This window comes from Macaca fascicularis, chromosome 17, assembly GCF_037993035.2.
Source record: "Macaca fascicularis isolate 582-1 chromosome 17, T2T-MFA8v1.1".
Classification (NCBI taxonomy): domain Eukaryota; kingdom Metazoa; phylum Chordata; class Mammalia; order Primates; family Cercopithecidae; genus Macaca; species Macaca fascicularis.
This window is the reverse complement of record NC_088391.1, coordinates 12392758-12410446: the sequence shown is the minus strand read 5'-3', so window position 1 is coordinate 12410446 and position 17689 is coordinate 12392758. Positions and strand designations below refer to the sequence as shown.

The window sequence follows — 17689 nt, the reverse complement described above, 5'->3', positions numbered from 1 at the left end:
TTACATAGAAACACTCAGCTTAGTACTGTTTGTAAGAATGGAAGTAGAAAAATGAAAATATTCAACAATAGGAAAATACTAGTGATACAGAGAAAGGAGAGTCCCAAAGTGAGGCTTAGCCCGCAAGGGTTTTTGGCTTTGCCAAGGAAAGAATTCAGTGACATGGTAAAAGAAAACAGCTTTATTGAAGTAGTAGTGTTACAGTTCCAGAGGTGTTACATATACCTCTATGGCTGCTTCTGCAGAGCAGCACTACCCCACAGGTAGGGTGCAGAGAGCTGCAACTCAGGGCAGTTTCACAGTAATATTTATACCTACTTTTAATTATATACAGACTAAGGGGCAGTTTATGCAGAAATTCCTAGGGAAGAGGGAGTAGCTTTTGGGTCATGGTCATTGTCAAAGAAAGGGACTACTGTCTATATTTACTGTCTATATATACTGTCTATATTTCTAATATAGTATTTCTATATTACTATTATAGTATTTCTATATACGGGTATTGCCACAGCAATGGTAAACTGAAAAGGCACATTGGTGGGCGTGTCTTGTGGAAAGCTGATTCTGTCTTGCCCTTGTTTTAGCTAGTCCTCAATTTGGTCCTGTGTCTGAGCCCCACCTCCGGAGTCCAGTCCTGCCTCCTGCCTCAGTAGGATAGTATGATACCCCAAATAATGGACTAATCACCATTTCAAAAATGTTTATTATTATTTTTACCACAAGCTAGGAATGGTGCTAAGAAATTCACGTACATGATTTAATGTCCTTTGCGAGACAAGCACTTAATCATTATCTTTTTTTTTTGAGATGGAGTCTCGCTCTGTCGCCCAGGCTGGAGTGCAGTGGCGCCATCTCGGCTCACTGCAAGCTCTGCCTCCCGGGTTCACGCCATTCTTCTGCCTTAGCCTCCCACGTAGCTGGGACTACAGGCGCCCGCCACCACGCCCAGCTAATTTTTTGTAATTTTTAGTAAAGACGGGTTTTCACCGTGTTAGCCAGGATGGTCTCGATCTCCTGACCTCGTGATCTGCCCATCTCGGCCTCTCAAAGTGCTGGGATTACAGGTGTCAGTCACCGCGCCCGGCCTTAATTATTATCTTGATTTCATATGAGGAAGTGAAGCAAGTAATGTGGTCAAAGGCAGACCTAAATGACAGCTACTAAATGACAGCCAAAAATCAGATCTGCTTTAGACACTCTTAAAAAAAAAAAACTCTTGAAAAACACCAAGAAAAATGCTTATTTTTAATAAGGGAAAATAGTTAAGGATACAAAATTGTATATTCAGCTTGATCTCAATGATCCCAACTATGCATTTGTTGAAGATTAAAAGGAAACAAAAGAAACTAATGTTTATGTATGATGAACCTATGTTTTTTATAATTTTATATATTCTAAGTTGTCAATAATGAACTAATATTTTTACAATCAGTAAAAGACAGAATATTTAATGAAACAAAAAAAAGTTTTACAAGAATTTGGCTCATTGTGCAGCAGAGCTGTACCTTCTTTGCTCACTAATGACACCTTGAATTATATTCCACTATTTTAATGTAATTAGTACTAGGCTAGATTATAGCATTTAAACCCCAAAATAATCAGATCACATGTAAGAATAAAAATACAATTTCTAAATCATCTAAAACAACTGAGAAAATTTTACTTTAGATTATATAAACTTAAGAAGAAAACATCAAGAACAAATAATATAAACTGTACATGTTAAACAGATATCTAATTAGGCACTTAATTTTAAATAGATACCTTAAGCAGTTCAAGACCAGCTCTGATGGCTTGATCAGTTGGAACACCCTCATCTTCATCATCTGCTGTTCCATCTATTGATTTGTTCACTTGCTTAATAAGAGCACTAAAATACGACCAAAAAAAGTCATTTTTTCAAATGTTCCTAGCAATGTCTAAGAAAAATAATCCTGTGTTACATATATGTGCATATACATATATACATATCTGAACCGAATACAAATTTGATATAACTGGTTTTTAACACTACTGCAAAACAACTATAATAAAATATTTTCAGATGCTTCTTTTCAAAAACAGTTCTTTTTTTTTTTTTTTGAGACGGAGTCTCGCTCTGTCACCCAGGCTGGAGTGCAGTGGCCGGATCTCAGCTCACTGCAAGCTCCTCCTCTCGGGTTCACGCCATTCTCCTGCCTCAGCCTCCCAAGTAGCTGGGACTACAGGCACCCGCCACTTCGCCCGGCTAGTTTTTTGTATTTTTTAGTAGAGACGGGGTTTCACCGTATTAGCCAGGATGGTCTCGATCTCCTGACCTCATGATCCGCCCATCTCGGCCTCCCAAAGTGCTGGGATTACAGGCTTGAGCCACCGCGCCCGGCCTCAAAAACAGTTCTTTTCCCTTGCCCATTCAAATGAGGTCAAAATGTTATTCAATTTGTTCTTTATTAATGCTATCAATATCTTTATTATTATATTTTTCATGGCAGGTCTGAGCTCAAACACATAAATGACAATTATTTTTAATTATCTAAAACTGATTATTAGTCCAGCAAGTAGAACAATATACACAGAAATAAAAAAGGATAAAGGAAACATTAAGCCCTTCTAAACCATTTACCAAATATTACTGTGTGTCAGGCACAGCTGTCAGAGTCAGAAATATATCTAGGCCTCCTCCTAAAAGGTGAGGAATATCTAAGTAACAGACATACAATAAAACCTCATTAGAACATCAGAAAAGGAACAACAATAGATCAAAAGGAAACATTATGTTTTCAAACTTTCTTCTAATAAAAACAAGCTTATGTTATTTTATTTTATTTATTTTCGAGACAAAGTTTCACTTATTTATTTATGAGACGAAGTTTCACTTTGTCACCCAGGCTGGAGTGCAGTGGCGTGATCTCGGCTCACTGCAACCTCCGCCTCTCGGGTTCAAACAATTCTTCTGCCTCAGCCTCCCAAGTAGCTGGGAATACAGAGGTGCACCAACAAACCTAGCTAATTTTTGTATTTATAGTAGAGACAGGGTTTCACCATGTTGGTCAGGGTAGTCTCAAACTCCTGACCTGAAGTGATCTGCCCGCCTTGGCCTCCCAAAGTGCTGAGATTACAGATGTGAGCCACCACGCCCAAATTTACTTAATAAATTTGTCTGATTCAGTCTTCCTCTTAAAAATACAGAGTCTTCTACTTCTTGTCTTGCTTTTTAAACCTCAGAACTACCTCTTCAAATGAAAACTGATATAAGAGGAGTCCAAAGTGACTGACAAGTAACCAAAATAGGGTCTCTCCATTTGTAAGGGGTCAATGACCATAAGCTATGCCCAATGCCCTCCCCAACAAAACATCCCCAAAAGGGTTTGAGTACAAGATGAAAAAATCATTAGTATTATTTATTTTAGATTATAACATATACCTCTCAAAGAACACTATTGATGACTAGTAAATCAGTATGCCCTATATATATTGTATAAGTACTTTATTTTTTCAACTGTGGAAAACATTTTAGGGAAAGTTTAAAAATAAAAAAACATCTCTTCCCACATTTCACAAAACGGAATGCAGAGAGAAAAAGAAATAAGTTTCCAACTTGTCACAGGTAGTATCAAAAGCTGAAACTTTAAATGAGGGCTGTTTTAAAAAGCAACATTTTCAGTTCTCAAATTATCTCTGAAAATGCATCATTTGTTCCTTTGCAACAGATTCACCTAGTTTCCCAAGGGTATAAATAAAATTTATTTATATTACCTAAACTATGCAAGTTAACAAAAAAGAAGAGTGTCTGGTATACTGTTAACAGATAAAATTAGGCTTAGATTGACAATTTCTCATACAATTTGAACCAATCCTTAAAATTAAGATAAATAACAAGAAAAACAACAAATATACAGGTACAGATGAGTGTATATATGTGTGTGTGTGTGTGTGTGCATATACAAATACAGATATATACAGAGGAGTACACAATACACACAGATGTGTAGCTAGTTTGGTGCCTTGTATATAGCAGGCACTCAACAATGACCGATTCCTGAATGCATGAATGAATGAACAGCAATGAGAATGTAGTATTTTATATACAAATACCTGATAGATTCGGTATCTATGTGCACAGGTGCTATCCTCTCCAAGAGAAACTTGATCATTTCCAGGAAAGGATTTGTAGGCTGTTTGGGGTTGCCCAACTTCTTAGTTATTTCACGCTGTAATACAGATTTTTTCAGTATTACAAAAGTACATTTAAACAAATCATTATATTATAATATTAAGAACCAACAATAATTAAAACCATGTAACACTGACGCTGGAATAAACAAATCAATAAGAACTGAACAAGTCCAGAAAAAAAGACTGAATTAAGGATTTAGCATATGAAAAAGGTAATATTTCAAGTAATCAGGGAAAGGTAGACTAGTCAATACACTGTATTGAAATAATTGGATAGACATTTGGAATAAAAACAAAGTAAGGCCCCTGTCTCATATATTACATCAAAAATATTCCAAAAGGATAAAAATACAAATGAATAAAACCAAGAGTCACTGGATGAACAAACTTGAGGAAGTAAAATTATCAGAAGAGCTTGTTAAAACTACAGATTCCTGAATTTAACTCTGAAGAGTCTCATTTAGTTGATCTGGGGTGAAGTCAAGAATCATCTTTCTCTAAAAAGCATTTCAGAAGGTACATAGGTAACAGATTAAGAATCACTGACAAGAATAAATATTTTCATTCACTTATAACAGAATAGGATTTCATAAGCAAGATAGCAAAGTCAAACACCATGAGGTAAATACTGACTTACTTAGATAAAGATAGAAACTATGGTATGCAAAGAACATAATAAACAAAAAGGGTAAACTAAAACTGACAGAAAATAATCTGCAACTTAACAAATGCCATTATGACAAACTCACAAATCAATAAGATAAAGACAAATACCATTCTATAAAAATAGCAAATATTATAAACCCAACCTACAAAATAAATATGAATGGCCAATAATCCCAAGGAGAAAAAACGGTCAGATGAATAGCGACTAACAAATATAAATACTATCAAAATAATTGTGTTTTTGTTTTCACTTGGGTTTTGTTTCCAGCAATGACACTGACCAATATTGTTATGTGTGAGAAAACGGTCACTGTCATTACTGGTGATTAGCATAAAATTAATTCAGTTCTGGAGAACAATTTGCCAAAGCATATTAAAGGCTTTAAAAATGAGCTGTCAAGAGCTATCAACCTATGCAATTGTACTTCTTAGAATTTATCCTAAAGAAAGAATCAAGACTGTGTAAAAATATTAATTATATTCTTCTTCATAGTAACCAAAAAGTAGGAAAAAATGTGAATGTGTAACATAGTGGACTACTCAATAAATTATAGTACATGTATTCAATGGAGCTATTAAATACTAGAAAAGACTAATTAATGAAAAAGTAAAATGTACAAAACTGTATGTATAATATAATCTCACTTTATAGAAGGACATACACCACAATATTAACAGCAATTGTCTCTATAGAGAAATTACAGTTTATCTGCATTGTTATTTATGTGACATTTTTCAAATTACATGATGAATATACATTACTTTTATAAAAGAGAGAGACAATAAAGAAGATTTGGGGGCTTTTTCAAACATTAGCTCTTTACTGTCCTTACCACACAACCTTCAGCCTGCTTGCAGGAGCATGTTGGACTAACAAGTACTTCTAACTGCTTTCTTATTTTCTCATCATCTTCTAACACCTGTGTGAATTTCTTCATGAAATCCTGAGCCTTACCAGGATCAGGTAAATTTCCTTAAAATAAATTAAAGTTCAATTAAAATCAATTTTTTTAATTCTTAAAATAATAATAGGTCAATGTTTTCATTTCTTTTATTGCTTTAAAATCCTTACCTACAAATTCAGATTAGTTTAAGAAATTAAATTGTGAAACACCTTCAATAATCAATTTTCACAAATAAAGATATATTTTCTAGAAATATAAAACAGGATCATTGTGAAGGGACATATACGCAAGGAAAGACTAAAATGGCTACTTCCAAGTAATCCCTTGTAATATTTAAAGGCATCAAATGTCAACCTGAATAATGCCAATTTTATTAATGTCCCCTTGAGCTTGCTGCACACACTGCTCTCTTATAATTTAAGAGATTAATCACTAAGTTTTACCTTTAAGAACTATTTTCCTGTATTTCCCTGTTTATTGTTAAACCAACCCAGAAAGTTTACATATACATTCTTGCTATCTAGCAGTGACATATACTGAGCAAACTATTCCAGGTGTTACTGCTGGGTAAGTCATTACTGCATGGGAAAGAATGAATCTTTGTAAAATCAAAAATGATTTTTATACTATTCTGCTAATGTGTCTATGTATCAAAATACTTATGAAAGCTAGTAAAATGTTGACTGTGGTATCTTTTTTTCCTGGCTTCTTAACTGTTATAGAGAGCCAGACTAGAATATGGCATCTCCAACAACAGAAATTGTAAAACAGAACTTCGGCACTTTGTGAGGCCGAGGCAGGTGGATCACAAGGTCAGGAGTTCAAGACCAGCCTGGCCAAGATGGTGAAACCCCGTCTCTACGAAAAGAATACAAAAATTAGCCCAGCGTGGTGGCAGGCGACTGTAATCCCAGCTACTTGGGAGGCTGAGGCAGAGAACTGCTTGAACCTGGGAGGTGGGGGTTGCAGTGAGCTGAGATATCGCCACTGCACTCCAGCCTAGGTGACAGAGCAAGACTCCGCCCCCAAAACAAAACAAAACAAAACAAAAAAACAAAAACCCAACAACAGAACTTTGGACTATCAAAAGAGTAGTAGAAATTCGAAGGAATCCCAAAATATGAATATAGTAAACATAGTCTTCAAGTTCACATACAATTCTGAAATCCCATTTTATGTCTTGGTGAGATATTTAAATGACTTAATGTAGTTAAGAATCTATTAATATATTAATCCTAAATACTTCTGTATGACCTTTTCATGTTTCTATAATAGAAAAAAGTCTGCAAAGAAAGAGAACCACATTATAGTACAACAGATAAACATGACCACTTATAGAAGATAAATGGAATGTTTTTATAAGTTTACATAATAAGCACCTGAGGGCAAGCTGGAAAACTGCTAGTTCAGCACTTCGCAATCTGTGTTCCAAAGATCACTAGTAGTTCAATGGAGTTTAACAGTGTTCAGGAAAAGGTATTTTTTCAAATAATTTTGGAAAGTGTTATTTTACAGCCCCTTCATAATGGATGGGCATCATAATAAAGGCTACAATAAGGCCTATTATTTCAGGAAAAAAAGGGGGGGAGGGAAAAGAAGGGAGAAAGAAAACTCCTTTAATTTAGCATTCTGTAAACACATACGACAATGAAATCCCTTTTTCTCACAATACTAAGTTAACACCTGCAGGATACTAGCATTCCTTGAAACAGAATCTGGGAAATACTGAACTCACTGGAAGAAAACTGACAGGAAAAAAAAAAAAGAACTTAGGGAATGACCTCTTTTAGGAGACAGAATCCATAGCCAAACTATAAAGAGGTGATAGGCCAGGCACCGTGGCTCACACCTGTAATCCCAGCACTTCAGGCCAGCAGTTCAGCACCAGCCTGGGCAACATAGGAAGACCTAGTGTCTAAAAATATGTATTTTTTAAATTAGCCGGGTGTGGTAATACATGCACGGGGTCCCAACTACTCAGGAGGCTGAGGCAGGAGGATGGCTTGAGCCTAGAAGGTCAAGATAGCTTTGAGTTATGATTGTGCCACTGCACTTCATCCCTGGGCAAAAGAGCAAGATCTCTTCTTTAAACATCAAATTTTTTTTTTTTTAAGGAACAGCACAAAACAACTTGCTTTAGCAAGTTATCCGGGTGACTGGAAAGTAGTTTTCCCAGGACAGAAAGAGATTTTGGTCTTAAAGTTCTACTCATTCTAATACTCCCATTACTTAATCCAAAACCCAGTGAGTTAGGTTTACTATTATCTTCAGTGTCTTAACTTTACTTTCATACACATCTTGGAGTATTTGGCGTCTCAGATTCATCTTAAGATATCTTCATTATCACCAAGTGGAAGCTCAGTAGAAGCATTCCTCCAGGTGTTTCTGATTATCCCTCTGTCCATCTGCTATACACAGTGACCTCTGAGGTGGGAGGAAAAGCAAATGACCCACAAAAACAGTGACTTTTCCCTACTTTTACACTGAACAAAGGAGATGTTCCACATAATCCTTTTGTATTTACTGTTAAATGAAATATCATTTTACTTAACATCACCTAAAGCAAAAAAGCAAATTAATATTTTTTCAAATAAGCTGTTATGTATGTAGTTATTAGGTATATCCTTTATATTTAGGCTTGGAGTGAATTAGCTTCAGTTAGTCACATTAGAACAAGCAATACCAAACAGATTCAGTTTTTATAAGTTTTTACATGATGATTTAAATAAACTCTTAAAAATAAATTTATGTACTCAATTCTTTCTCCAGCTCTAGCTCACATAAGAAACTAAAGAAAATTTAAAATTCCTATATTATCATAGCCTAGAACAAAACTGCTTGAAACACTTTAAATTATAAAAATATTTCAATTAAAATTACATTTTATACAGATTTTAAAATAACTTACTTGTAATAACCATCACTTTCGAAAATATGGCCTTGACACTGGCATCTGTCTGTAAATCACACAAAAAAATGCAAAATTAAAATTCCCTGACAAAAAACTTCATCACACTCTGCAAAAAATTAGACAAGCATAACCCACTAAATGCTGCAGACCCGTGCTCTTACCACTACTGTCACCTTCTTTATCATTTTTATTAAACTCTAGATAAACTGGACAGGAGGTAAAAGTAAACTCTTTCTCCACTTTCATTACGTCTTATCTCACCCTGTTGTGTTAGCCTCCAAAGAGAAATCAGACAGCTGCACTACATGTTGGAACAGGTAGGTATTTTGGGAGTTTTTGTTGTTGCTGCTGTTGTTTTTAGAGCTGAAAGAACAGGGAAAACTCCTACAATGTTTAGACCTGAGAGCTGTAAGGCATAGTCATGAAGCTTATGGGGAAGACACTAAAGACAATTAAGATGTGACTGACATGTCAAAAAGTTGTTTCTAAGAGTGTTAGTTATGGGTTGCATCAGGGAAGTGTTATTTCAGTGAATTAATTCACTACATTATACTGTATGTAATACATTCATGTACTACGGCATGTAAAGTCACATGTATAAAAGACATCTCTTAGAGTGCTAATTATTCACTGCATCAGAATAGTGTTATTTTAAAAAACAGAAACAAAAAGTCATTGAGCAAGTTTATTTAAAGTACTGAGCTAAATAAACACTGAACTGAAAGCAATAAAATCAAATATATATACAAACAGACCATACCTATTGAGAATGAGCTTGCTAAGAGCAACTGAGCGTTAAAGCATAATAAAGTTCAAGAAATAATTCCCAAATATTTGGAATTTAAAGCATCAAACAGCTGTCTAGAAACATGTAAGATTTCTGTTGCCACTGTTTTATTTGGGGGGAATGAAGCGGTGGTGGGCTATCCTCCTCCATTCTGTTACTTTTTCAAACCCACCACACATGAATGAGAACTCCATCTTTAATGTGGATAACTGGATAATTATTTTAAAACAAGCAAAAAGAAAATTCCACACTGTAGAAGAGAACTAAACATTCCAGTTGAATTGAGACTGTATTTAGTGATTTCATGTATGACTCAGCAGGAAAGTCTAAGACCCTCCCAATTTTTAACAACAGGCAAAATGAAGACGCTCCATCTAAATACATAAATTTTAGAGGAACAGTGATAATCAAAAACAAAGTTATATTTGATTACAATCTCACACATCATGCTGTTCAACATACGATTTATACACCTAATATACTACCTGGATGCTACTACGATTTCAATAATACCCAAACACAAATAATTTTTTATACATGTAAGAAAGAATACCTTATATTTTTAATTAACACTCTTACATCTTTGGCCATAAAGAGGTAAATACACAGAGCTCCAAGTAGCAGAGAGAGGCACTTTATCCAGAGATTATTAACGAAAACATACTAACTTACCCCATTATGACACTAACTGAAACATGCTTATTGGCTAAAACATACTAATTTAACAGGGTTTAAGAGAAAGGAAACAGCAAAATCACTAAATTAGTTTTAAGTCATTTATTTTAAGGGAAAACATATTTTAACAGGTTCAATATACTCAATAATCACAAAAAAAAGGTTATGTTCAATAAAACACAAAGAGATCACTGTTTGTCTATAACAAAAATATTACTCAAATGTAAGCTTCAATTAGGCAAAAAAGTGGTACAAAATGTCTTATTACTAGTGATCTGAAGGTTTAAAAAAATAGTGAGAGGGTCACTATAAACCACTCAAACAAATGGTGTGAGTTTTTTTTATCTGTAGAGCAACTGGTGAATTTATGCCTAGGGAAAAGGTGAAAATTTTCACCCCTTAGATGAAAACAACACTGCTCCACTGACCTCTATCCTGTGAAGTGTATGTGTGGAAGAGAGACTGAGAAAGAGTACTCTAAACTGAAGAAGAAAAAAAGAATATTCTTGCTTTCTCTGAAGGCAATTTAAAATGACCAGGCACACTGCTTTTTAGATGAATTATGCCTTTTACATGTCTATATACAGCATTTCAATTAAAAAAAAAAAAACCCTAGAATCATTCTAAATGATTGATAAAAGATAAAATATGATACACCCAATGGATGAATACGACCATTAAATTATAAATACTAGGTAGTACCATTAAAATCTCCATAAATATTAAGTAAAAATATCAAGATACCTAACTATAATTACATAATTATTGAAACTTTCTAAAACCAAGAGCGTATACAAAAAAGTAGGGAACATCTTACAGTGGCAACACAAAGTGTAATTTCCTTCTATTTTCTATGCTTTCAATAATGCTGAGTTATTGTTTACATCTTTATTTTAAAGCTACCAAAAAACTTTAATTTTGAGTACAGAGACCCACACTCTGTTTTATGTTGGGTATTACCTTTTGCAGATGTAAACACTTACCACTTTCTATCTAATAAGTTTCTTAAAAATTAAGAGTTTTCTAAGCAAGGAATCCTAACTTCTACAGTCAGAACTTGTGCAAACAGAATTGTAGCAGCAATGGTAAATAGTAATTAAAATACATGTGTTTTAAAAAACACTGAAGAAAAAATTCTTACTTTGGGTTGCTTAATCAAGTCAAGCAAATCCTTTACTTGATGTCGGAGCAGATTTTGACATTTCCACATTTCATTCAATGCTCTGAAAAACACAAACATACACATTTAAATAACAAAACAGAATAAAAATCTTTCTAGAATATTACAACTATATAATTTAAGGTTCAAATTATAAAAGGAGATGACAGAGATGAGATGAAATTCACAGGACTAAGCAACTGATAATGTGTAGAGGGAAATAATGGAATCAAATATAACACAGCAGGATCAAAAGAAATAATCAGTGGTCGAATTAGGGTAGGAATTAAGCAGATAAATTACAAACTTGAGAAATAAAGGAATAACTGACATCATAAGGTGTTGTAGCAGGCAGGATGAAATGGAATCAAAGACATAAAAAGAAGAATTAGTTATAAGAGAATGGGGATACTTTTTCTTAAGACAAATCTTAATTAAATTTTAAACAGTCTGGAATTATTTACAAGTGAATATTCTTTTTATATGTCAAAAACTCTGATGTTCTCTTAATAGTTGTATTGTTCTCAGGCAGAAATTTAAATCTAAAAAAAAATTATACAGGTACAAAAGAAAATATATAAAAACAATATTGTATTAATATAGAGAGAATAATGTTAATGAAATACTTGATTACAGATTAGAAGCACAGAATTAAAAATTTTTAAGGAAATCTCCCAAAACAAGGAATACTTTTCATCAGTTTGTTTTCAATTATTCTACACTTCTATTAACCTCTATTACCATACATATGAAACACTGCCAAAAAGCAGTAACACAGATGCATATAAAAAAACTCTTTTTCTTGTAATAGACAAAGAACACTGTTTCATATTTTAATTCTCCCCTTTAACAATATGTTTGAAAAATGCCTTTTGATTTTTTAAAGGTGATAAACCAGTTCAAATTTGGGACACTTGAATTCCTTTATAGTAGTCACATCAACATGGTACTGGCAAAGCAACATGAGGACATTTTCATCTTAGAAGTTATATTTCAAATAGCTATACTTTACTAATTTCAAGTTACTAAGTTCTATAAATTTTCATAAGCACAGTTTAAGAATATAAACATTGAAAGCAAAATGTTCATACTCCAGAGGACTAAAAATCTAACAAGAGTTATATGATTAAAATAATTTTCAAAGAAATGTAGTAGTCATTTGTAAAATTACTTCTGAACTCCAAAGTCAATGTATTCTCTCTTTCCTATACACTTAATCATTCTAACTTCTGAAAGGCCTAGATTTTGAAGCTTGCTTTCACTTAAAATAAAAGGGAAATTACCTGTTATAGTTACTCATTAAAGATAAAATGTCAAGCTATTTTAAAGCCCATTATAAACTATTATGGTTATAGCTTAAAACAGAAAGTGACCATCTCTAAGAACTTGTATTGTAACATGTTTATAGGAACTGTCATTTCAAGTATTTTAATAAAATTGTATTAATTAGCAAGGCAATCTGTGCCTATTTATTGCCTTTCTAAATAATTGTCTAAAAAAGGGAAAAAAGTTATACTAGGAGAAGCAATATTACAACAGGAAGAAAAATCTCTATTTAATAATAGTCTGAATTGCAGTTCTGTTGCTAAGTAAATGTAAAAACTCCAGTTACAGCCTGGATATTCTTATATTTGTTACCTGACATTTTAAATATACAATTAGTTCCCACAGTTCTCCTTGTTACCAAACCACAAGTTTGCAGCAACTCAAAGAAAAAGACAGCTACCATCAGGCTTCAGTCAGTGGCCTGTCCAAATGTTGAAGAGGACCTGTCCTCCAACCTTTACCTCCCAACTGACAAATCACCCATGGAACTTAGAAGTACAAAACTATCTAGACGCAAACTTGTTTAATAAAAGAGAAGATCACAACGAAGACCCCGATACCATCTTCTACTACTGTCGCTAACAGGAGTGCTGGGGAACTTGTGAGAGGTGGAAGTACACACTGTTCTCTTTTTCAATAATCAAGATAGTTCATTTACTTAGGAGCTTATTCAAAAACTGATTCACATAAAAAGTCTGAAATCTAAGAAATACTTTGTCTTCCCCAAAGAAAAGTAGTCAGAGAATAAAATATACGGCTCTTTCAACAAATAAGAGGAATCCTAACCAAACAAGTTCTCACTAGGAACATGCCCGACAAGCAGCTATTTTTAAGTCCCTTTCAAACTAAGTTGAAGTCATATATTCAAATGACTTCAGGGCTAGAATGTAATTTAAATGAATAAAGAGGAACAGGTGTTGTAATACAGAGTAGTGAGGTGTGTGGTGAAATCAGAACATTAATGGACCATAAAACTATAAAAGATCAGTATTATCTGTATTCAGGAAAATTAAAGATAAGAAAATTTGATACTCAAAAGATTAGGAAAAATGTAAATGTCTGATAATATACAGGAGGATGCAGAAATCCATAAACCACTGATAGGAGTATAAACTAGTATAATCATGTAGGAAAACAATTTGATACTAGTTTACAATGATGAAAAGGCACATAGTCAGAAACTCCACTCCCAGCTATATACTAGCGATTGTGAACCTTGGTGGCCCATTAAAATCTCCTGAAAGGCTTTTCTAAAAATCAAAATGCTCAGATTACACTCCAGACAAATTAAGTAACTATTTCTGAAGGAGGGACTTAGTTTTCAATTGTTTAAACCTCCCAGGGTGATTTGAATAAGTAGCTAAATTTGAGAATAACTCATATTCATACCTTACAGAAACTCTTGCATGTGTATATCAAATTGAAAAGTATTTACAGTGGCACTATTCGAAATAGTAAAAATAAATAAATAAATAAAAATGGAATACAGACATCCATTTTCTGCAGTGACTCAAATTTCTGATATCAAAATAATGGAATAAAATTATGGATTAATGACAGTGCAATTTTATAGCACAGTGAAATGAATGAGATACAGCTATGTATAATATTATGAATGAATCTTGGAAATAGAATAGAAAAAAGACACAAAACACTATATACACAGTTGTTTCACTTTCATAAAGTTCAAAAACAAGCAAAAATATATTACTGAGCGATACACATATATACACACACATATACATACATGTTAAAAATTTTTTTTAAAGGCAACAAGGGTAGAGGTTACCTCTGGGAGGAAGATGAATGGGAGAAAAGTTTACAAGTTGAGTAATAGATTCATAGGTATTTTTATTTTATTACTATGCTTCATAACATATATATGTGATTTATTATTATTACATAATAAAAAAGGTAATGGATTTTGGAGAAAAAAACCACAGATAAAGTACTAAAATACTGGTAAGTATAACAGTTGGTCAACTAATCACAAAAAGTTGGTTAAAGTGAAAATCATCTAAAAAATGATATATATGTACCGTAAATGTTTTATCTTAAAACAGATAAATACCCATTCATTCACCAACCATTTTTGCAGAATCAAAGCCTTTCCTTTTGAGTACTGGTCCAGATTGGAATTTACTTTCAACTTTTCAATGGCATTATTTTTCAAAGTATCGCTTGTGAATAGCACTGTTTCACTTTTGAATTCAATCAAATATACTTATTTAAGTGACGAGTGATATGTGACATGCTTAGTTTTATAACAACTATTTATACTTTGTATATTTACTGTTATTTTTCTTGTTTTCTATCTTGTTTCTGGTATTAAAGTTTTCATTCATTATTTTTTGTTCCTCTGTGCTTGGAAGCTATACATTTTAACTGCTTTCAGAGGCAACTGTTAAATGCCCACTTATGACATACTTAGTCAACATGTCTGCCCTCACTAATATGATAAAAGAACCTTGGAACACCTTCATACTCATTACTTACCTATCACCTTACATGCTGTTATCTGACAGGACCCACCTGCAGTCAAAATTTTTCACAAAGGCATCAGGCATCAACCAGTCAGAACCATGGGCAGTGGAAGAAGGTCCTGGAGACATTCCAGCCTTGCCCAGGCATGGTAGGGCCATAGGACGGAGGATTGCAGGGACACTCAGGAAATCTCACATAGTACTGCAGTGGTGTATGGTACAGGCTAAATACTGGCCTACATGCTACCTACTTTTTAATCCACACTCCCACCCCTTGCAAATAAAACTGTATTATTACTGTTTTTACAGTCCTTTATTATTTATACTTATAGAAATGTTTTAAATTCTTGAATCTTATAACTTCTTTATAGATTTAATTTCCTTTCTTACCAAAACAAGGCTATTCTTTAATAATTTTTTTCAAGTAGGACTGGCAAATTCTTCATTTTTGCTTAAAAGTGACATTTCATTTTTAGTCTTGAATGATAGTTGGGGGTTGAGTAGAGAAGTCTATATTTAGTATGATTTCCAATAGGTTGTTTTGAATATGATATAAATACCATATTTCATCCAATTTAAGAGGCCATCAATTGATTTTGCCATGAGAAAAAGAGCCACCAATTAGGCTATGACAAACCAACAATTTTAGGATATATTCCAATTCCACAGAAAAGTTTACAAGAAATAAAATTAAATATGAGAGTAATGTATCTTACTATGTGTAGTGGAAAAATAAGCTTTGGAACTAAGTAGGATTGAGTGCAAATTCTGACTCCCTCTTACTCTTTGTGTGATTGTGTGGAATGCAACATCTGTGTGATTCATTTCATCATATGTAAAACAGGAAAAATATCACTTAAGCCAGGGTTGCCAAGCTTTTTCTGTAAAAGGCTGGACAGTAAATATTTTAAGCTTTGTGGGCAATCAGATCTCTTTGCAACCTACTTTTCCACAGTAGCACAAAAGCAGTAATACATAATACAAATTCCAGTGCCTGAAATACAGCAGGTAGGGGGGAAAAAAAGGTGTATTTCTCCCCTCTACAACCTTTTCCTCAATATTTCTGTATAAAACATAAACAGAAAATAAAATTATTTCCATGGAAAAAATGAAGTCAAAGTCTCATTAAACAGTGGTATAAATGAAAATTACATACAGTCCCTTAGATCTCTCCAATTTCTCAACATTTAATCCCCAATACTTGTAAACCACATTTGCTGGAATACTAAGGATCTACATTTCCTAAAACCTGAAGCAAATCTCTAAGACCTCAATTTCCTAACCCTTAGTATGATTCGATTAGACTAACAATGCCTTTTCCATGTCTAACATCCCAATGCCATCTTACCTAAACACCCAAAAGTATTTTCTTAACTACAAAAAATATATATATTTGTGCTTACTCTTATGTCAAACTATAACATGGTGCTGCTCAGGCTATGCAGCACAAAATTTGCAGCCTACTGCTCTATACCGTAACGCAAATCAGTACACCAAGTGAGAATAAAAGGTAGTATCTTCATAACATGAATGTTTCTTAATGTCTTAAGGAAAACAAACAAAAAAGAATAGGTACATCAACATTTCTTGAGACACCAACAATATGAATAGAAAACTCATCCTAAAAGATTTCATGTCAATCAGCTCTATCTTTCAATTGCTTATGGCTTAATCTCATGTTTAAAGTGGTACTTTCTGAAAAAATAGCGAAGTATTATATTATGACATAACCCTTTAAATAATGTTTACACTACATAGATTACAATTTAAAATACAGGTGTTTGTAGTTTCTTTTTGATAAAATCCAATATATTGCAAAAGATGAAAAGAACAGAGTTTGATATATGAAACATACTTCACAGCATTTAAATCCAGTGTGGCATACAAGTAATATAAGCATTTCATCCGTTCTGTAGTTTCTAAATTGTGAGGAACCATGTATTGAGCAAAGATCCGTTCAACAAGTAACCTACAAAAAAGCAGAGAAGGCATTGCAATGATTTTTTTGTAATGTTCTAAAGTTATATATAAAATTCCAAAACTATGTAAAGAACATATATTAAAGAAGTTCCTGCTGCTCTGAGTGGAAATGAGATTTCCAAATCAAAACCTTCTAACTGTAGACAGAAGGGGACCAAAACAGGATTTAGCTGTATGTGCTGAAAACAGCCCTACACCCAGCTAAGACAACTACCAGCTCCAGGATGTTGGGCACATTATATATCAGGGATTTTTTCTTTATCTGTATAATGCAGAGTTTTAAAATATGACAGGTCCTTTCAAATTTCCAAGTTCTAAATTTCTAAGTCAAAACTAAAGAAACTCTTAAGATTCTTTTGCATTTTCATAGGCATCATCATGAAAACAGACCTGGCTAAAAGTACTAAAAAAAAGTCCTACAAAATCATAATGTAATTCTTTGTGCACTGATGCCATACCCTCAAAAAGTACAAAAACTTCAATTTTATAAAAACAACTATAAAGTTTCATAGATAATCCAGTTTTTAGTATCTACGCCTCTTAAAATTTTACTATGACCTGCTTCTTAATTTTCTCATTCTGATCTGCTACAGGCAAAATCATTTGGTTTCCACTAATCTATCAAATCATTTCAGACTATAA

The 17689-nt window shown here is 33.4% G+C and overlaps 1 protein-coding gene across 12 annotated transcripts in view; it reads right to left on the bottom strand.

The window, feature by feature from the left end:
* PDS5B (PDS5 cohesin associated factor B) overlaps window positions 1-17689 on the bottom strand; it is a 189304-nt gene that overhangs the window by 72031 nt on the left and 99584 nt on the right. For all 12 annotated transcript variants that reach the window (XM_005585608.5, XM_005585609.5, XM_005585612.5 and 9 more), the window contains 6 exons: window positions 16923-17036; window positions 11241-11322; window positions 8635-8683; window positions 5655-5794; window positions 4075-4190; window positions 1765-1870 (listed from right to left, as the gene is read on the bottom strand). In XM_005585608.5, the coding sequence (XP_005585665.1) occupies window positions 1765-1870; window positions 4075-4190; window positions 5655-5794; window positions 8635-8683; window positions 11241-11322; window positions 16923-17036 (607 nt within the window). The remainder of the gene's footprint in view (window positions 1-1764; window positions 1871-4074; window positions 4191-5654; window positions 5795-8634; window positions 8684-11240; window positions 11323-16922; window positions 17037-17689) is intronic.